This window comes from Labeo rohita, chromosome 24 (genome assembly GCF_022985175.1).
Source record: "Labeo rohita strain BAU-BD-2019 chromosome 24, IGBB_LRoh.1.0, whole genome shotgun sequence".
NCBI classification, from domain to species: domain Eukaryota; kingdom Metazoa; phylum Chordata; class Actinopteri; order Cypriniformes; family Cyprinidae; genus Labeo; species Labeo rohita.
Window position 1 is genome coordinate 3,614,136 of NC_066892.1, and position 22,892 is coordinate 3,637,027.

Consider the following 22,892-nt stretch of genomic DNA (forward strand, 5'->3'; position numbering starts at 1 on the left):
AAACACACTAAACTGAAACTAAGCTCAGACACAAGTCCATAAAGTGCTGCGATAAGGCTGCTCAAGTTTCCATCAGCGACTTTAAATTGCTCTCCGGCCCAATTAAGCAAACTGTCCCAGTACAGCAAGACTGAAGCGTCTCGACTTCTCCTTAATGGACTGTACCGGGCCAGTTTCCTAATTTGGACCCACTTGAGCTTGTGCCAATAGCAGGGGAGGCAGGAGGGGCCTGTGCCTGATTGTACTGCCCCAAGGCATCCCTCCTAGAGAATATATATATCTGCCTCTCTCTCTTGTTCATCCATGTGTGTATGAGTGTGTGTGTATGCGCATGCATCGCTCTCCCCTCATAAAACACCCGAACGCACATCACCGGCCGCCTCTGGAACGGAACATGACACAGACGCGCAGCAGGTAAGCCAAGCCATTATCTGCAGATAAAAGTTATTATGACGTAAGAGTTTAGAGCAGATTAAGCACTTTACGTGTAGTTAGTGTGATTGCGATGTGTAACTGAAGTCATTCTGTGTTCGAACATCTCGATTGCAGCGGCGTGCATCAGAGTTACTGAGACGAATCCAGTGAAAAACGTACGGATCTACTTTTTTGAAAAGAAGCTGTATGGGATATTATGTGATATTAAGATAATTGCATGGTAAAATATGCAATCCATTTAATAGATGATGCATTGCATGCTACTTAACGTGTAAAATTCACATTCACAAGATTCATGTGTGTTTTTAATATATAAGGTTTTGAGACAAAAGTTAAAAAAAAATGCACAGAAGTGGTTTGAGTGTTTGTTTTCAAGTTCAAAACTGTCCTAAAATAGAATCATTGTGAATTCTATGCACAAAACTAAAATTCCATATTTGTCAAATTTTGTAATAAGCAATTTGTGAACAACTGAAGACATTTAAGCTACACTTGAAATACAAAGTAGAGTTACGAAAGTAAGTTTTAAGCAAAAACTGTGGTCTTAAGACAGTTTTTTTCTTTTTTTAAACATAAAACGGTCAGGCCACATTGTCTGATTTATATTGGGGCAAGTTGTCACATAGGTTTCAAATGTTGAAATGACACTGAATTAAGTACAGTATTTGTTATCTTATATTATTGATCGTTTTGCTTTTCGTATTTGTTTTTTCTATCTAAAGTTTGCTATAAATATCTGCTGTTTAATGGCAGGTTCCACTGTGACAACTTACCCCACATAAGGTCAACTTGTAACGAACTCTATCTTTTTCTATAGACATTAACAGCTTTTTATGGGACAGTATGCATCTATGCAAAAAATAAATAAATAAATAAATCAGCCCTTATAATATTTACTAAAATTTAAAGAGACATCTTGATCCAGACTCTTTGAAAGGATGCTATAAATTAAGAAATAAAATACAAAATAAGCTTTATTATATTGCTAATACATATGAAATTGGCTTTTAAAAATACAACAGAATTTCTAAAATAATGATTTGCTGTTAATTTATTTTAATAATTAAATTACATTTATTATTATTTACATGTATTTAAATTAATAATTAACAAATCAAATTTACTTTTTTAATCAATTAAATTAGTGACATTTGCATTTAACATTATTTTTTATTAAATTTTGACTAATTTTTTAAATCAAGTATAACAAAGCTGAAATTAATTTTAATTGAAAAATTTTAATTGAGAATTGAGAATTTAATTGTGAATCTTTTTGCATCATGATCCAAAAGGATGCTATAAATTAAGACATAAAATACAAAATAAACTTTATTATATTGCTAATACATATACAATTGGACAACCATGGCTTTTAAAAATATAACAGGATTTTTTCAAATAATGCCTTCTTGTTTTAAATTAATTTTAATAATTAAATTAAATTTTATTATTATTATTATTATTACTACATGTACTTAAATGAATATTTAACCATAAAATTAACAATTAAAATATATATTTTTAATCAATTAAAATAGAGTGACGTTTGCACATTAGACATTGTCATTCAATATTATTTTTAATTACATTTTGACTAATTTTTAAAATCAAATATGACATTTAAAGCTGAAATTATTTTAAATATAGTGTATTTTCTGGATCTTTCATCAAGAGAGAAAACTGAGAAAACTTCATGCGTCACAAGCCAAAAGGATGCTGTAAATTCAGACATAAAATACAAAATAAACTTTATTATATTGTTAATACATGTGAAATCACACACAAATTGTTTTTTTTTAAAAATACAGAATTTCTAAAATAATGCCTTGTTTTTAATTAATTTTAATAATTAAATTACATTTTATTATGATTATTACATGTATTTAAATTAACATTTAACAATAAAATGAACAATTAAAATGTATTTTTAATCAATTCAATTAGAGTGATGTTTGCATATTAGACACTGTCATTTCACATAATTTTTTATTCAATTTTGACTAAGTTTTATGACAGTCAAAGCTGAAATTTATGTTAAATATTGTTTATGTTCTAGACCCTTCATCGAGTCAAATTAAGAAAACTTTAAAATATAACAGGATTTTTTTTAAATAATGCCTTGTTGTTTTTAATTAATTTTAATAATTAAATTATTATTTTTTTATTATCATTACACGTATTTAAATGAAAAAATAACAATAAAATTCACAATTAATTTTTTTTTTTAATCAGTTAGATTAGAATGACATTTGCACATTTTTTGCATTGATTTTATTACATTTTAATACTTTTTTTTTAAATCAAATATGACAGTCAAAGCTGAAATTATACATATATTTTTAAATACTGTTTATTTTCTAGATCCTTCATCAAGAGTCAAATTCAGAAAACGTCATGCATCACGATCCAACTCATTCTGCTGAGCTACTGTGGAGGTACGAGACACACACACACACACACACACACCGACCGCACAAAATTGCAACACTTTCACATGCGCTTCACACAAAAACAACCAAAGCAATGATCTAATATCACCTAAAACTCTAAAATGCATTAAATGCCAATATTTATTAGACAGACAAATTGCTTTCCGATCAATCAATCATCCGTTTTGTTCGTTGTTGTTGCACTGGGTTTGTGTGTACGTCGATGCTTTTAGCAAGCGTCCCTATTTAAACGAGACAATACATATTTAACACAACGATCAGCGTGTTCATGCGAGTGTCATCGGCCGGCATCTGATCAAACCCTGAGGGCCTTAAAACTGACAGACCACAAAGAATGTCCCGCAGTGAGAACAACTCTAAAATAATTTTATTGATTAACGCTAACAGCAGCGTTTGATGTCCAGTTAAAACCAGAGAACGGGTCGAGGAGGGGGAAACATAACCGCAATGACCAAAACAAACAGCATTCCTGTGAATTATCTATAGCATGCAAAACACTGGCAGGATTTGCAGACAGACAGACTGCGGCAGATCATTGCAGATGTGATTTCATTCTTTCTTTGAGTGCTGTAATAGATGAAAGTTTGGTGAAATTCATCGCCACTCGTCTTTGTTAAACCGAAATGACTTCGGGCTCTCATCGTCTCAACACCTCGAGATACGAGCACCAAAACTCATGCCTCACAGCGGGACATTTCATCCTCCCCTTCATTTCCTGCCTGTAATCCGTCGCATTTCTTCATTTTCTTTGCTTTTTTTTTTTTCTCTCTTTCTACCCAAAGCAAAATGCCAGGAGCTAATAATAAATAATCAAGAATAAAGAGTATTTTTATCATAACAGAGAAGCATTTGAGTGATATCTTCTCTGTTAATTATGCCATAATTTAATTGCTTTCACTGTGCCATGTTCTTAATGCTTTTATTAATAATAAAAAATTATTAGTTGAATTGCATCAACTTACAGTTCAGTCAGTCCTTTCTGAAAGAGTGTAGAAAAAAATAATGTTGCTAATTAAATAGTTTTGAGTTGCACAATAGTTTTGTTTCAGTTCTTTTCTATTAAAATAGAAGTGTAAGTGGAATAAGTCAATTTAAATAAAATTCTAAGATGTTATATATTATATAGTATTATATTTATTTTATTTTATATTTATATGTATTTATATAATCTTTGCTCCTGTTAGGGTGTTAACAGACTTAAGATTGTTAACTGTTAATGAAAAAAAAATGTAAAAACATTAAAAATATATTATATTTTTGTTTTTTAAAAGGTAATTTTATGTATATTTATTGTAAATACCTGTCAATAAAATATCTATTAAAATATAGTTTTTTTTGCCCTATAAAAACTCATGCTAAAATAGCAGAAAACATTACAAATATAAAAAATATAATTAAAATATTTTTAATTTTTTTTAAATATATATTAAAAATATATTTTAGATGTTTTTAAAAAGTAAGTTTATGTATATTTACTGTAAATATAAATACTTTTTCATTAAGACATACCTTTCAAAAATATCTGTCAGAGCAACAAAAAATATGATTTTTTTGTTGCCCTATAAAAACTAACATTATAATAATAAGCAAAAAAAATATAAAATATAAATAATATAATACACAATATGTAAAACATTAAAATTATATTAAAGCATTTTTAGATTTTTTTAAAAGTAAGTTTATGTATATTTACTGTAAATATAAATACTTTTTCATTAAGAAATATCTGTCAATAAAATATCAGTCAGAACAACAAAATATAAGATTTTTTGTTGCCCTATAAAGACTAACTTTAAAATAAGCAAAAAAATAAAAATAAAATATAAATAATATAATGAAAATAAAAACATAAGCAGAACAGAATTACAAAATATAAATAATACAATGAATCATATGTAAAAACATTCAAAATACACAAAAAATATATTTTTTAGATGCTTTTAAAACGTTTATGTATATTTACTGTAAATATAAATACTTTTTCAATAAGAAATATCTGTCAATAAAATATCTGTTAGATCAACAAAAAGATTTTTGGTTGCCTTATAAAAACATTAAAATAAGCAAAAAAAATAAAAAAATAAAACAAATAATATAATGAAATTAATACTTTTTCATTAAGAAACATCTGTCAATAAAATATCTGTTATAATAAAGATTTTTTTTTTGCCCTATAAAAACTAACTTTAAAATAAGCAGAAAAAAACTAAAATATAAAAATACAATAAAAAATAAATACAATTTAATCAGTACACTTAAATTAATGTAACAAATTACCTACAGAGTTTTTAACTTTGGCTTGTTAATTAGAGACTTTAAAGCATGCTTTTATGTAATAATTTTGCATTAAAATTGCATTAGAATTGCAAAACAATTGTGAAAAGTGCTATAAAATGAAAGAAATCTCTTGACTTGATAAAGTAAATCTCTAAAATACAGTTATTCAGGCATGCATTTGAATTTTTTAGGAAGAAAAAAATGGAATTAAGTTTGATTCACTCAAACTGTAGGATAAAAGTACTTCTTTCTTTGATTGTAGAAGACAAAGAAAGTGTAAAGAGGCTGTAAAAGATAAAAACCTCCACAGGAATGACGAGATATGGTGTAATGTTTGAGAGACAGATGACGTTCGTGGACGGACTGATAGAGCGGGTAAAAGAGCAGTCAATCTGCCTTGACCCACATTCTTCCGCTAACGATGCCCCGCGGGCGCGATGCCAATCTCTCATTAACACACATACACGCGGGCAGCCTCGCGTCCCTCTGCCCTTTGTCAGGATGTGCCTACAGCTGACCTTCAGGGTCCTGCTGTAAATACTACAGTCAACATGAGAGCCGCGCACAGGTGCAGCCGCCTCCAGAAACACACACACACACACACACCTCGCCGCTGCAGCGCTCAACGTAATGAAAGGTGGCAGATAGAGGACTTTCGGCACTTCTGAGAAAACCAAAACGTCTCTTATCATCTCTTCTCTTTGCTAAAGTCTATGTGAAATCAAACCTGACTGATATTTGCTTTCTTACAACACTTTCTAGGGCTCATTACGAACGATTCATCCGTGCGTGTTTGCAATCTTCTATCAAAATGATGTAAAAATGACTAAGTGACTTTTCTGAAGTCATCAAGTCTTTTATTTTTCAACCACTTTACACTTTGTAAAATCCAGCCAATTACTAATTAATAAAATTAAGTTCTTTCCATTTTACTCGACAATCTGTTATATCTGATTCTAAATATTAAATTAAATATTACCCTGAAAACAGATTATTTTTTATATTGTTTAATATTTTAAATTATAATATATAATTTTGAATATAATTAGAGGTAAATGTTGTTTACCCAAAATTAATAAATACAACAATTAAAAATATTCTTAAATTAATAAAGTAATAACATTTTTTTTAATAATATTTTCACCTGAAATTATTTGTAACTAATTTAATGTCCAAATATAAGGCTTTTTAAGGCATTTTTCGTAACGTTTACTATTTAAAATATTATTAAATATTAAAATAATAATATTTTGTTTACCTGTAATATTTTATTTCTATTGTTTTCATTGTTTAGTATTTTAAATTATAAAATTATAATTTTGAATATTATTAGAGGTACAATTTGTTTGCCTGTAATAATTTGAAAAAATTATTAAATACAATAACTTAAAATATTATTAAGTTAATAAAGTAATAACATTTTACTTTATGTTTTCAAATTAAATTCTTTTTTAACTATTTTAATGTCGAAATATAAGGCTTTAAAAAAATTATAGAAGTGTATGCCTTGACATTTTCCCTACTGTTTACTATTTTAAAAATTATTAAATTATTAAAATAGTAATATATTGCTTATCTGTAATATTGTATTTGTATTGCTGTCTTTGTTTAGTATTTTAAATTATTAAACATAATTTAGAATATTATTAGAAGTAGATTTTGTTTACCTGTAGTAATATTCAAAAATTATAAAATACAAAAATGTTAAATATTATTAAATTAATAAAATAATAATTTATTTAATAATATTTCAACTGAAATTATTTAAACTATTTCAGTTTCCAAATATGAAGCTTTTTTAATATATATACAATATATACAGTAAATTTATATATATATATATATATATATATATATATATATATATATATATATATATATATATATATTTAATATTACTAGAAATACATGTTGTTTACCTGTAACATTATTCAAAATTATTAAATACAATAATTTTAAATATTATCAAATTAATAAAGTAATATAATTCGGTTTAATAATATGGTTTAAAAACAAACTATTTCTAACTATTTTAATGTCCAAATAGTCCAAATATAAGGCTTTTTAATTTGTTGTACTAGAAGAAGTGCCTTGGAATTTTTCCTAAGATTTACTATTTAAAACATTATTAAATTATTACAATAATATTTTCTTTACCTGTAACATTCAAAATTATTAAATACAATAATTTAAAATATTATGGATTATTGATTTTCAAAGTAATATTTCATTTAATATGATTTTAATTATTGAATATAATAATGTAAAATATTATTAAATTGTTAAAATCATTTGTTTAACATCTTAAACTAAAGATATTCATTTAAAGTAATATTTAATATTATTCTAGATTATTAAATATAATTTAAAATATTATTCAATTAGCAATAATATTTTAAATAATTAGTAAGATTTTATTTTCAAAAGTTTAATAATATTTTTTCTTGATTTTCTCAACAGCTGAAATCTGATGGCTGCTTTCCTACATGATCCCAGTCCTGAGCAAATACAAGTTTTCAACTTTACAAACACAATTCATCAAACAAACGCACACTCAAAGCAAACCTGCCCTCAAACACGCACATAACTACAAGCGCACAAGCTCCTTAGACATCCAGCTTTGAGAAAAACCCATTTTGTGACCATTTTTGTATCACACCATGTCGAAGGACGACTGTAAGATGGGCTGTAAACACAAGGAACGCAAGCCCAAAAAGCCGCACTACATCCCACGGCCATGGGGCAAACCCTACAACTACAAATGCTTCCAGTGTCCGTTCACATGCATGGAGAAATCACACCTGTACAACCACATGAAGTACAGCCTGTGCAAGAACTCCCTGTCGCTGCTTATCGAGTCTGACTGGCCGTATAAAAAAGACCAGCTCCGGCTCCAGCAGGGCGGCGTTCGCTCACGTAGCCCAGCTAAGGTTCACTCAGAGCGGGTCGCGATGTCGGACGAGCCCTCACATTCGGCGGCGAGTATGGAGGACGGTGAGAAAGCAGAATCCGAAAGGGAAGCGGAGAAAGACGAAGAGGTGGTGGAGACAAACACATCAAGCGTTATGAGTCCCGAATCTGCAGAAACGTGTTCAAGAGGAAGCAAGCGATCAAAGCAAGAAGCCGAACTTGTGATGGCTGATGTGTTCTCGCTCGAAGAGCAACTTTTGCGAGCACGTTCGGTTGAGGTTGAGTCAAAACTGAGACACTATAGGTTGTCCAAAACATGTTTGTCTGGACCGGCGGCATTGCTTTCAGAGCAATGGCGCATTTTGAGCAATCAAACATCTGGTGCGAAGCCCAAATCGGATCCGGTGGCATCTTCTCTGCCTTGTTATCCTCCACCGGCGTCAACGGGTCAAATCGAATGCCCTGAAACACCAGGTTTCAATCTGTCTTTGCTCGGCGTTGGATACCCGTTGGCTCCCGGACTCCTTTCGTACCTAAATCCAGCACTTAGCTTACCTGCAAGTACGGCGACCACTACCACACCGCTGCCGTTCCTGGCATCAACCCATGCGCAAAGACACTCGGAGCGTCCTTTACTTCCTCCTCACCTGTATTATCCTTTCCTCTGCGAGCACACCTTCGGAGCGACACCTTCCTCTACGTCCTCTGAGACTGGAAAGCTCATCAAACCACCAACCGTAGGCCTGCCGGCCCCTTCGTACCCTTCCAAGCTCAACCTGTGGAAGGTCCCGGCCCTGCGGCCCACATCCTCACCCGCGGCCTGGGTGTCGCCCACCTGTTCCTCTCCAGAACCAAGCCAAGGTGTAAAGGAGAGGATACGGTCGAGGGAAGGGAAGGCCGGCTGGCCGCAGGATGGTTCCTTTATCAGAGAGCAAGGTCTGAAGAGGACAGCGGCGTCCTTGGACTCCCATGGTGCACCTGGAGAGAAGAAACCGGCGCTTGAGTTTGCTCTCGACTCTCTGAAAAATGCTCACAAATCTACATCCATTGCCTCCCTGATGTCCGGCAGGCTGCCTGTTCACAACAGGTAAGACAATCATACAAATTGTATATTATTTATATATATTTGTAAATAATAAAATATATAATATATTTAAAAAAATAATAAATAAGTAATGACATAATTTTATATATAGCAAATTATATATTTGTAAAACAAATTATATTTATATATATTTCTAAAATATATTTGTTAAAAAAAAATATCAAATCTAAAAAATATATATATTAAAAATATATGTAAAAAAAATATATATATATATATATTTTATATTTATTTATAAATAAATATAATAATTTTAATATTACCATTTTACATAAATTGTACATGATTTTTTTTCAAATACACATTTTTTTTTTAGCATATATATATATAAAAATATAAATGTATATAAAATGATATGTATTTTATTTTATTATATTATATTATATGTAAATATTTTATATAGTAGTTTATATAATATATAAATATATTAATATATGTATATGATTTGTAAAATATTTTATATTTACAAATGGATATAATTATTTATAATATTAACATTTTACATAAATGCTATTTTTTTTCAATTATATATTTTTTTCTAACACACATATACATATATATATATATATATATGTATGTATATGTGTGTTTTTATATATATATATATATATATATATATTTCAAATTATATGTATAACAATAATTATATATATATTTTTTTTTTCCCCTTATATATTTATTATTCTTATATAGTTTTTATATGAATTTCGTTTTATTTTATATATACACAGGTATGATTTTTATAATTTTTAAAATATATTTAATATTTTTATTTATAAATAGATCTAATTTTATTATTATTAACATTTTACATAAATTATGTGCATTATTATAATTTTTTCAATTATAAATTTTTTTCTAGCATATTATACAGGCAAGAATTGTTTATTCTATTAAAATTAAATTTATCTGTTAATTCAATTCAAATTAAATGAAGTTGAAATTTAAATGTAATATATATTGTGTATGTTAAATTAATATATAATAAATGTTTTAAATGAATTAATTCCTTAATTTATACAATAATAACCTACTTATTGTCTTATTTTTAGCAAATTGTCTTTAGACATGCTCTTACTGCCATTTTAAAAAGCATTAAACTACAGATCTGACAGTGTCTGTTTCAGTGATTTTACCACAGTTAAACCAGTTAAAGCCTAAGAACACCAATTACCAGTGGTGAAAAGCACTAAAGCATGACTAGTTGTGCTTATTTCTTTAGAAACTATTACCACAGCTTTTTATGATTTCCAGAGACAAACATACCAGATACATTGCATCTATATATAAATATATACACCAGATGCATCTGGTATGTCTTGCTTGAGTGTTTTCTCTCTCTATGTACTACACGCTCAGGATAGATTTGATGAATGATATTTAGATACAATTAAACTGTGTTTTCACAGCCCCCGCAGTGACGTCTCGTCCCCGCCGCATATGTCTGATCAGCTGGAGGCGAGACAGAGAGGAATGGAGAGAGACACCGACCCGGCAGCTGCGCTCCTGCAGGACTTCAGCACGTTACTGCAGGAGTACCAGAACACGGAGCAGCGTGCCGCCTCGCTGCCGGAGCAGTGCCACCTGTGGGCGCACCTGGGAAAGATCCGGTCTGAGTTGTCGCACATTCAACAGGCGCTGGAGCGCACGGCTCGCTCCAATGAAGGGCCGCTCGATCTATCCGTCAAGAAAGACCCGGCAGGAATGACAAACGACACTCTAGGAGAAACAAAAGACACAGGAGATGAAAACTGCTCTGAGACGGAAGACGACGACGAGGAAGAGGAGGATGGGAAATACAACAGAGATGAGGTGGAACGAGGAAGCGGTGTTAAAGAAAGGCAGAAGTGCTCTCTGGAGGTGCTGATGAAGCTGAATCCGTCCCAGGTGCCCATGGTGAAGACAGAGGTGCTGTCCGACGCCGGGCTGGCGATTCGGCCCGGGACGGCTGAAGCTCTGTGGCACAGCAGAACCACCAAGTGTGAAGCTGATTCAAGTGTCCTTCTCTGCTCTAAAACACCCAACAGACCGTCGTCCATTCAACATCTGGACACGCTGTGTCCAACCAGCCCGTTAACAACCACCGACACGATGGTGTAGCAAACATGGACAAGAACCTACATCATTCACACCACCAGATAAATGTTTGGACACACTTGACTGAATTTACGTTTCTTTTTTTGAAATGAACACTTGTACTCAGCAAGGACGCATTAAATTGATCAAAAATGACATACAAATGACATCCAGAAAATAAAAAAGTATCACCGTTTCTGTAAAATTATTAAGCAGGAGGAGTGTTTTCAAAATCTATGATTATCAGAAATGTTTCTTGAGCGGCAAAACAGCTTATCAAAATGATGTGACACTGAAGACTGGAGTAATGATCCTGAAAATTCAGCTTTGCATCACAGACATAAATTACATCTTACAATATATTACAAAACAGACCAGTTATTTGAAATACTAAAAATATTTCACAATTTAATTTTTTACTTTGATCACATAAATGCAGCCTCGATGAGCATAAGACACTTTTTTAAAAAACCAACCCAAAGCACTATAACATTTACAAAATAAACTGCAAAAAAAGAAAATACTATACTAATAATCAAGTACAGATCAAAATGAAGCACCTTATGCCAAAAAGAACTGATGGAGAAAATAAAAATATGAAGGAAAAAACACATGCACTGATTTAATGATCAAAATCATTTTGTGAATCATGAATAATTAAAATCCTTGTACATAATGAGTCCAGTTACAGGACGAGGAACTACAACTATTTATTTAATATATTTGTTTGCAATATATTAATCGAATTTTTTGACACATTTTCTTGTCACATATTTTATTTATTTTGCATTTATTCACTCAGTGAATAAATGCAAAATAAATAAAAGTCTCATCTTCCGTAAATAATCAACATTTTAAATAAGACGCTCTAAAGAGATGATTGTTTCACATAATAAAACTGAGGATGACACTGCTAATCTCACATTATTGTTTCATCAGTGTGAATTTTGTGTTTGAAAAGCATCCTGCAATAAAATGATCAAATTATATTTGCACTTGTGTAAATATATTTGCTTCTGCATTGCAAGAAAAAAAAGCTACAATTTTTTTAAAAAAAAAAAAAAAAACATTTAGGTGAAGTGTAGTATACAGTATAATCTTAAAAATAAAGGTTTTTGCAGTGATGCCAGAAAAACCTTTTTTGGTTCCGTAGAATCTTCTAGTGAACGGTTTTGAAAAATTTAAAGAAGCTTTTTTGCATTTGAAAGGTTTCATGGATGTTCAAGGTTCTTCATAGAACCGTTGATGACAATAAAGAACCTTTATTTTTAAGAGTGTATGACTGTGCAACATGCATAATAAATACAACCGGACAGATCATGTGAAAGAGGTTAATGTTTCAGTTAGAAGGGATGTAGGGTAAAGCGGTTTGGTCTAATACGTGGCGATGCGGTGCGTACAGGTGTACAGTATCGGCCCTGACGTGTTGCTCTGCTGTGATAAAGGTGAACTGTGACCGTGAGCCGTACCTGAGCAGAAGCTCCTCCACAATGAAAGGTCAAAGCTCCAGGGATGAGCCGGTCGACGGGGCCCAGACAGAAAAACTGAACGGCGACACACCCCGATCCTCTACGTCTCAAAGGTCGCCTGCCACGACTACTGTCAAAATGTAGCCAGTCAACACAGACACGATTATTATTACAATTTTGCTGTCAGAGAAGATTTCTTTAATAAAGTCAGTGCAGATTAATGTCTGAGTTACTCAAACATACACATTTAACCTCAGAACAATTATTTTGTTGACTACAGCAAATGTAAAACAACTAAACTGATTGAGATATAAATTAAATAGTTAAATGGTTAGATACATTTGCAATATCTAATAAGAAACACTGGATGGAAGAATAATATGTAACTTAATAGTGACAGACTTAAAAAAACATTTACAAAATAAATAATTTATAAATTCATTAATTAATAATTAATATAATAATAATCAATATTTTATTAAATAATTCAATATTATCAATTATAATATATAATTAATAGTAATTTATAAATTGCAACAAATAAATTATAAAAGACTAATTAATATTTACTTGTAAACTGTATTTTCAAAAATCTTTGTTTATGACTTCAAAAAAACATTTTCAAGTGTAGAAACATAAAAAAAAACTACTAAAATATAACAAAAGCACATACAATTTCAGAAACTTAAACTAAAAATAAGTATAGTTTGGAATAAGTAATCACAATACTTGCCCCATGGTTAGATTTTGTTCAGGTAATTGACATCTGTGTTGTTGTTGACTAAAAATAAAAAATCTTAAAAAATAATTGTTGGGAATTAAAGTAAAGCTAAAACAAAATAAAATAAAATAAAATAAAATAATTATTTATAATTAAAGTAAAGCTGAAATAAAACAAATTAAAATAAAATATTGCCTTAGCAACTAACTGAAATAAATAAGTCCAATTACTAAAATTACTAAAAATAATAATAATAATAATAATAATAATAATATTTAGCCTACACACAAAAACAATTTTGATTTAGAAATTGCTAGTAAATATCACAGTTAATTACAAAGACTGATTTAAAAAGACTAATTTATTAATAAAAATAACAGCGACAATATAATCTTATATTATTAAACTTATATTATTAAAAAAATATATTTATATAATAAAACATAAACCTAATCAATATAATTTGGTATTGGAGGACCTAGCTATGACATCTTCCTCATGAAGTTAAATGAAATAAAATAACGTGGATAAAATACAGAAACAGCCATATATATATAAAAACTAATTCGTTGATTACGATGAGAAAATATTTGTAACCCAAGAATATTTCAACAGTCTATTTATCCACCTCTGGAATACTTTAATGTTTAATTATTTAATAATAGCCGTGTATAATAATAATTACTCTTCACAACATTCATTAAAGGTAACGTGAGGTAAATATTAAGCATCAATCTTACCTGACTGAACGACTCTTGAGGTAAATATGTGAAGCTCAATCGCGTCCTCTAGTGGATACGAACTGAAGCGGTCCAGATTTGTGTTTTAGATGTTTTTTTTCTGAAAGTATGAGATTAGAAACAATTTCATTATACGATACTGGAGTATCTATCAGAAAATGGCATTACAACGAAGAGAATAATATGAAAAGTGATGCAAATCACTTTCATGCAATTTATGGACAACTTGAAAAAAAAGCCATTAGTCAAGCTAAACCAGTCCATAACTCGCCATTCCTAATTCCTCACAGACCTGATGAAAGAGCAGCATTCTGGATTCACATTTCACATTACAAAGCATCTTAATAGATGCCGGTTCTGCTCTTGCGTCTCTACAGATCACATTAATATTCTGTGCACAAAACAATTATCATGTGTGTGTCCAGGATTAAGACTGTGATCCCATAAGCAAACACACACATAAACATAGACACACACTATTATACAGATCTGCACAGCTGTGATGTTCAATCCCCAGCAAATCCCCCAAAACACCAACACATCAACTCCAGATCTGGAGTTTCAAGCAATATCATCACGTTGGATATTCACATACACTTTTCTCTTTTTGGACTAAGAAATCTCAATACTTGCACTGTGGTTAGATCTTGTTCAGGTCATTGACATGCATTGCTGACTAAAAATAAAAATCTTAAAAAGTAATTGTCGGTAATTAAAGTAAAGCTGAAATAAAATAAAATAAAATAAAATATAGAATAAAAAATATTAGATTTAAATAGGAAAAATCTTGCCTTTGCAACTAACTGAAATAAATAAGTCCAATTACTAAAATTACTATAACTAATAATAATAATAATATTTACACCAAAAAATTGTCGCAGAAACAATTTTAACTCAGGCAAATCACACACTGAATTAAACATGACATTTTGTAATATAAAGGCTATTTTCTTGTAAAACGTATTTCCAAAAATCTTTGTTTATGATTTCAAAAAATATTTTTTAAAGTGTAGAAACATATTTAAAAAAAATAAATTAAATTATTAAAATATAACAAAAGCACATACAATTTCTGAAACTTAAACTAAAAATAGCTTAACAATTAAATAAAATTAACTGTTTTACTAAGTAATCTCAGTACTTGTGCCGTGGTTAGATTTTGTTCAGGTAATTGAAGTGCAGTAATGTTGTTGACTAAAAATAATAATCTCAAAAAATAATTGACAGGAATTAAAGTAAAGCTGAAATAAAATAAAATAAAATAAAATAAAATAATAATTGTCTATAATTAAAGTAAAGCTGAAATAAAATAAAATAAATATATTAAGATTTAAATGGGAAAAATCTTGGAATAAATAAAAAATAAATAAAATGAAAATGAAAAAATGAAATAAAATAAATACTGAATAAATAAGTCCAATTACTAAAATTACTAAAACCAATAATAATAATAATAATAATATTTTACACAAATTGCAGAAACAATTTTAACTCAGAAATTACTAGTAAATATCACATTTAATCACAAATAAATGGCAAATCACACACTGAATTAAACATGACATTTTGAAATATAAAGGCTATTTTCTTGTAAAATGTATTTCCAAGTAATGTAAAGTGTAGAAACATTAAAAAATTAAAATTAAAATTACTAAAATATAACAAAAGCACATACAATTTCTGAAACTAAAAATAACTTAACAATTAAATAAAATTAATTGCTTTACTAAGTAATCTCAGTACTTGCGCCATGGTTAGATTTTGTTCAGGTAATTGACGTGCAGCGATGTTGTTGACTAAAAATAAAAATGTAAAAAAAAATAATTGTCAGGAATTAAAATAAAGCTACAATAAAATAAAATAATAAGATAATAATATGGTAATAAAATATTTAAAAATCATATATTTGTAAGCATCCATGTAAGCACTATTGGTTGCACCACAAAGCAGCTGATTTCATATTTTACTGTACTTGTGGACACATTTTAGATTTTAGACATTATTTTTATATCTTTTAACTAGTAAGGACTACATTCGGCCCTCACAACGAAAGCAAAACAAGTGCACACACTCATGTTTACCAAGGTATCTAAATGAGGACACAACATAGACTTTATTATTTTCCCAAAAAGTAAGCTTTTGCAATTAAAACGAGTGCTCAAATTCTGTCCCCAAAGCATAGCTAAGCAAAAGCACACACAATAACCTCCCCAACCTTGCCACATTCATACTTTTGAACCTTTGCACACAGACTGTTTCCTTGAAAACTGGAGGAAGGAAAGAGAGAAGTCTGTTTCTGTCCTGTTGGCACTGTTTCAGGTAATCCTGCTAATCTGAACAAGAGGTGCCACTTCACTGAGCAGGACACACAAAAGACCGCAACGTCCCACAATTACACTGTGTTTGCGCTTTGGCAGCCTGACAGAACGTGACGAGCGCTTCATTCACTGACACTCATTCATAAGTATCAGAGTGTTTCAGCAAATCAAAGTGTTAATTCACTGTAGGACGGCGTGTTAGCGTGCATCGGTCATGCGTGTTTGTGTGCGCGTTCAGGCAAGGGTTTATCCTTCCTGTACTAGAGAGGGGTCACTCTTGCCATCAGCTGCGGGGTCAAAGGTCACACACACCCTCTAATTAATGTTTCCTGTTTAAGGAGGTGTATAAAAACTCCCTGCCCCGGGGAGACGCTTTCAGTCACATCGCTCGAGCATTCACACTGCTTTATTAGTGAAGCTTGCTAAGACAAGCAGCCCTTTTATTAGCGCTCACATTTAGGGTTAGTGATTTGAACAAACCCCATAGCCTGACTATTAAACTTTGTGTGAAAATGTCTCTGTCTGATCATTATTTTTTGTCAACAATTATAAAGCAACATACAAAATGATCTTTTAAAAAAAAACTTTTTTTTTTTTTTGTTAATTTTTTAAAGGAGAAAAAAAATACATCTAAAAAAAACTAAAATTAATTTGAATAAAAAATGTAAGTAAATAAAAAATACATAAAAAATGAAATTGCAAATGCAACTGTGAGATATCAATTCACAATTGAATTATAAAATGTATAAAACTTAAACTAAGATTAACTTTTAGTTTAATTTATTAAAGTTAATTTTATTAAATTAAAAATATTAATAAACACTATATATATATATATATATATATATATATATATTATTATTAAAATTATATATTATAAATTAATAATAATTTATCATTATGTAAATATAAAATTATTATTAATTATATTAATTATATATTATAAGCTAATAACAGTTTATCATTATGTAAACTGACTTTTATTGTTTTTATAATTTTACCTACATATTATAATTTTACAATATTTCTATCATCTAAACCAATTTTCCTCATTTAAACTAATTTTCCTCATTTAAAAATGTGTTTTCCACATTAGCACTAGACAAAAATAACTGTTTTCAACAGAGAAAACAATACATATACACAAAAAAAATGAATTGATAAAAATGTATTAATAAAAAATACATTAAAAATTAAAAGCTTGTTTCCACAATTATATATATATAATTATATAAAAATATAATTGTATATAAATGCACAATTGCGAGTTATAAAATTATATACAAAAAACAAAAATTAATTAAAAAATTAACTACATTAAAAATGAACATTTTGTTTCCACAATGATAAAAACAATATATATTTTATATATATTCATTATATATATATATATATATATATATATATATATATGAATAATTATTATTTATTATATTGATTATATATTATAAATTAATAATAATAATTAATCATCATGTAAACCCTCTGACTTCTATTTTGTTTTTATAATGAGCTAATAATATTTCTATCCTCTAAAACAAAATCATTTTCCTCATTTTAAAGTTATTTACCACAAAGCAGCTTATTTCAGATTTTACTGTACTTGTGGAGACATTTTAGCCTCTGTCTGCTCATTATATACATACACACACAAAAAAAATGAAATAAAAAAAAAAATGAAAAGCTTGTTTCCACAATGGTTAAAAAAAATAATAATAATTGCAACTATATATCTTACAATTCTAATTTTCTTCAAGATACAAATTCACAATTGCAATTTTTCGGAATTGTGAGTTAACATCTCAGAATTCTTGATTTTTCTCTAAATTGCAATTCGCAATTCTGAGAAGAAAAGTTCAGTTGTAAGATATAAACTTGCAATTGTGAGAAAAAATTCAGAAATTGCAAAACAGAATTGCAAGATGCAATTTTTTCCACATTTGCTCAAACATGTGCATGCAGTCACAACTTTACTACAATTAAAACAGTGTAAGTGTACTGTGCACGTATAATTACACACACTCATAAACACACCCATTACCACAAAGATGGTGGGATTCATTCACTATAATGAGTGAAGGGAATTCCCTCTAAAACATGAGCCCACCTCCAACACACAGAGAGAGAGAGAGAGAGAGAGAGAGAGAGAGAGAGAGAGAGAGAGAGGCCTGAAATTAAATGATACATTCTTAAACTCAAAGATTCCATTTAGAACCAAAGATGTTTCAAAGCCTATAGTGCCACTTTTTCCAGTTCTCAAGAAGACCATCTACTATTAGTGCCTTAAAGAAGCCAGAAACCACTGATCTGAAGAACCACAGTAATGAAACATCAAGAACTAAAAACACTTGTGTGACAAATAACCAGCAGATGCAGCAAACCCCTCAAGTTAAGAAGACCCTTAGTCATAATACCCAATTACACAGGCATTTCTTAACTTAAGGGGTTGGATGCAACTGCACACCGATAATTAAGAAGAACACTTCGAATAATTAGGAAAAGCTCACATTCTAAAGCTGAACCTCGAGAACCAACAAGCACATTCACAACAAGTGACAAGACCATTCCAATACTATATAATTTGTTCCCGTGATTTCAAAGCTGAATTTTTAGCATCATTACTCCAGTCACATGATCCTTCAAAAATCATTCTAATATTCTGATTTACTGCTCACAAATCATTTATTATTATTTTTATATTTAAAACAGCTGAGTAGATTTTTTTAATGTTTCTTTGATGAATAGAAAGTTCAGAAGAACAGCATTTATCTAAAATAGAAATCTTTTGGAACATTATAAATGTCTTAATCATCACTTTTGATTAATTTAAATCATCCTTGCTGAATAAAAGTGTTAATTTCTATAATTTCTTAAAAAAAAAAATAAATAAATCAAATAAATAAAAATAAAAAAAATACTGACTCCAAGCTTTTGAATGGTATCGTGTATAATGTTACAAAAGCTTTTTATTTCAGATAAATGCTGATCTTTTGATCTTTCTATTCATCAAAAAATCCTGAAAAAATGTTTTCAACTGTTTTAAATATTGATAATAATACATTTTCTTAGGCAGCAAATCAGCATATTAGAATGATATCCGAAGGATCATGTGACACTGAAGCCTGGAGTAATGATGCTGAAAATTCAGCTTTGATCACAGGTATAAATTACATTTTAAAATATATTCAAATAGTAAACAACTATTTTAAATAGTAAAATATTTTACTGTTTTTGCTGTATTTTGGATCAAATAAAAAAACAGGCTTGGTGAGCAAAAGAGACTTTAAAAAAAATCTTACTTAAATCCTACTTAAGAAAAGTGACATTTTTAAGTAAATAAGCACTTGACAAACAACATCCCTTTGTTTTAGAGTAACATATATATAATTTTAAGTTTTTCATTTTTAATCACCCTAATGATTCTGTGGTGTGACAAATCAATTTAGGAAAGTAAAAAGCACATGTATTCCGATATGAACTTTGCACAGATGATAATAATAATACTAATAAACAACTGTGCATGCATTTTTTATGTTTTAAACTAATGCATGTCAAACTGCTGTCACTGCTTTACATGCATGTCAAAGCTGTAGTGTTAGTTGGTCAAAAAGGTAAATTAAATATGACTGAGACCAGGTCGGACTATATTCATGATAAATTCTATTACATTTTTACTTCAAAACAGCTTCCAGGACATTTAAACTAGTGCTTCCTGATTTATTTGTGTATCAGCTGTTAGTAGCAACCGGATCACGCAGCACAAGCTAGTCGAGTCAATTGAGTTTCCACTCTTGTACATTGTAAATGTGACAAAAGGGAGTCTCTTTCAGTTTGCAATCTTTTCAGTGGTGTTTTCAGGACGAGTGGCGGTGGCATCTCTCCCCTGCTGTGTCTGCAGCGGTGAGCTCCTGTGGGGCTAAACACACAAACACACACAGAAACACACACACACTGCAGTCTAAAGTGTGTGTTTAGCCCCCGAGGGAGGCGGACGGGCAGTTGAATAAGAATAGAAATTTTGGAGGGAACTTCTTGTCGAGTCAGAGACACAAAACACACCCTCAAACACACTCTGTTGTGTCTGGTCAGACAGGGGTTTGACCCTGAGGGCACAGTGTGTGTGTCACAGATGTGCTATCGGTTTCCCTCCAAAATGTACTGATTTACAATGTATCGATGACAATGGAGTCAGTCACTCGCACAAGAGGCCGAATGAACGAATAACAGGCAGAAAACGAGGGAAGCAAAAGAGTCGAACATCTGAAATTCTCTGTTGTTCTCGCAGAACAAACCTCGCTGTCAAACTTTATCACCGAAGGCTCTCCAGCTGTCAGGACATTCATTAGGAACATTTAAGCAGTTGTAATGTGGATGCACTTTTTCTTTGCAATTTAAATTAATGACACCAAGGAAAAAATACTGGTCAAAAATATGTTTTTGAAAGAACTTTTATGCTCACCAAGGCTGCATTTAATTGATCAAAATACGAATGAAACGTTATTACAATTTATAATCACTGTTTTGTATTTTAATATATTTTAAAATGTAATTTGTTCCTGTGATTCAAAGCTGAATTTTCAGCTTCATTACTCCAGTGTCACATGATCCTTCAGAAATGTTTTTGTGGAATAAATGTGTCGTTCATTTAACTTTTAACAAATGACTTAAATGTGAAACTGGTATTAGCTTTAATTCAAAGCTCTGAAAACGTACAGCAGTAGATGAAATACTGGACGTTCAAAACAAACGACTGTGTGTTACAGTCGCCCGTTCTTCTCCCCCACTAGAGCTGCTACATTATACGAGTTTCAGTCTGTAACTCAACACTATTGATGAGGATCCTTTGAAGAGCTTAAACTCTGCCCAGGCAATTGGTCTTAAGTGAACAAATACGTCTAGTCCTTTTGAAACGGCTTGTTCTCCAAGAACAAGTTTTCTTGTAGTGCAAAAGATGAGAAAGTAACTTTAAAACTAAGAAAAGTAAAATAAAAAAAAAGACCACCAACATACAAGGAAGTGCTTGCAATGACAGATAATAAAAATCCCACATGCATGCATTAATAATTGACATTAACGTAAATGCATCATAGAATGTTTTTAAAATGCATGAGAATGTTTACTGGGTTTAAAAGCTAAAATGTAATACATTTGCAACCGGAGTTGTCGAATAAAATAAAATAAAATAAAACAAAATAAAATAAAATGTACAAATCAAAGTACACAAACAAAATAAAAAAATAATAAAACTAATCTAAATAAAAATACACATACAATCAAATAAACAACAATATATATATATATATATATATATATATATATATGAATATTGCACATACAAACATACAAACATACAAAAAGTACAGAACAATTAAAATAAAATAATTGAATAACATAAAAAATTAAATTAAAAAAATTAATTAAATAAAATAGAAATTTTAATAGACACAAATGTACAAATCAAAGTACACAAACAAAATAAAAATAATAAATAATAAAACTACTCTAAACTATATATATATACACAAACATACAAAACGTACACAAACAAATAAATGTAAAATAAATTAAAATAAAATAAAATAAATTGTACAAATCAAAAAACAAACAATATAAAAAATAATAAAACTAATCTAAATAAAAAAATACACATACAATCAAAACAAAGTAAACAAACAACAATATACATACATATATATATATATATATATATATATATACATACACATACAACACATACCAACATACAAAAAATACAGAAATTAAAATAAAATAATTAAATTTAAAAAAATAAAATGAAATTTTAATAGACACAAATGTACAAATCAAAGTACACAAACAAAATAAATAAAAAGAATAAATAATAAAACTACTCTAAACTATATATATATATATATATATATATATATATACACATACATACATACATACATACATACATATATCTGTATATATATACACACATACATACAAAAAGTACACAAAGAAATAAAATAAAATAGAAAGAAATTTTAATAGACACAAATGTACAAATAAAAAAAAATAAGATAAAAATTAGATTCTGATGAGGGCTGAGGGCTTAATGCTACTCAGATGTTTTTTGGGTTTTTTTGCACAAAAAAATATTATAGTTATCTCATATGCCTCTTCTAAAGGTCTTAAAAATCTCAAAAATGTCTTAGAAAGTCTAGATTTAGCAAAGACCTCCTGAGTCTCTTAAAGCATGAAAAACCAACATCAGAACAAAACACGGTTAACTTCAGGTTGATTTAGCAACAACCTAAATGCAAGGAAAATGAAAACACAGTGTTAAGAAAAAAAACTTGTGTCTTTGACTGTTTATATTCAAAAAAGAGTGTGTAGGTGTGCGGATGCATGTGTTCGAGGCTCTTTC

General features: G+C 29.6%; 1 protein-coding gene across 1 annotated transcript; it reads left to right on the top strand.

Annotated features, from left to right (window-relative positions):
* Window positions 1-328: 328 nt before the first annotated feature.
* On the top strand, window positions 329-11,672 carry prr35 (proline rich 35). The gene is made up of 4 exons (XM_051098644.1): window positions 329-414; window positions 2,797-2,870; window positions 7,623-9,159; window positions 10,587-11,672. The coding sequence occupies exons 3-4, from the start codon at window positions 7,823-7,825 to the stop codon at window positions 11,275-11,277; spliced, it is 2,028 nt and encodes a 675-aa protein (XP_050954601.1). The 5' UTR covers window positions 329-414; window positions 2,797-2,870; window positions 7,623-7,822; the 3' UTR covers window positions 11,278-11,672.
* The last annotated feature ends 11,220 nt before the right edge of the window (window positions 11,673-22,892 follow it).

Bases quoted from the DNA above. Each gene is read 5' to 3' on its own strand.
- prr35 (XM_051098644.1), top strand. From the start codon at position 7,823: ATGTCGAAGGACGACTGTAAGATGGGCTGTAAACACAAGGAACGCAAG. The intron at 9,160-10,586 runs GTAAGACAATCA...GTGTTTTCACAG, and splicing joins AGGCTGCCTGTTCACAACAG to CCCCCGCAGTGACGTCTCGT.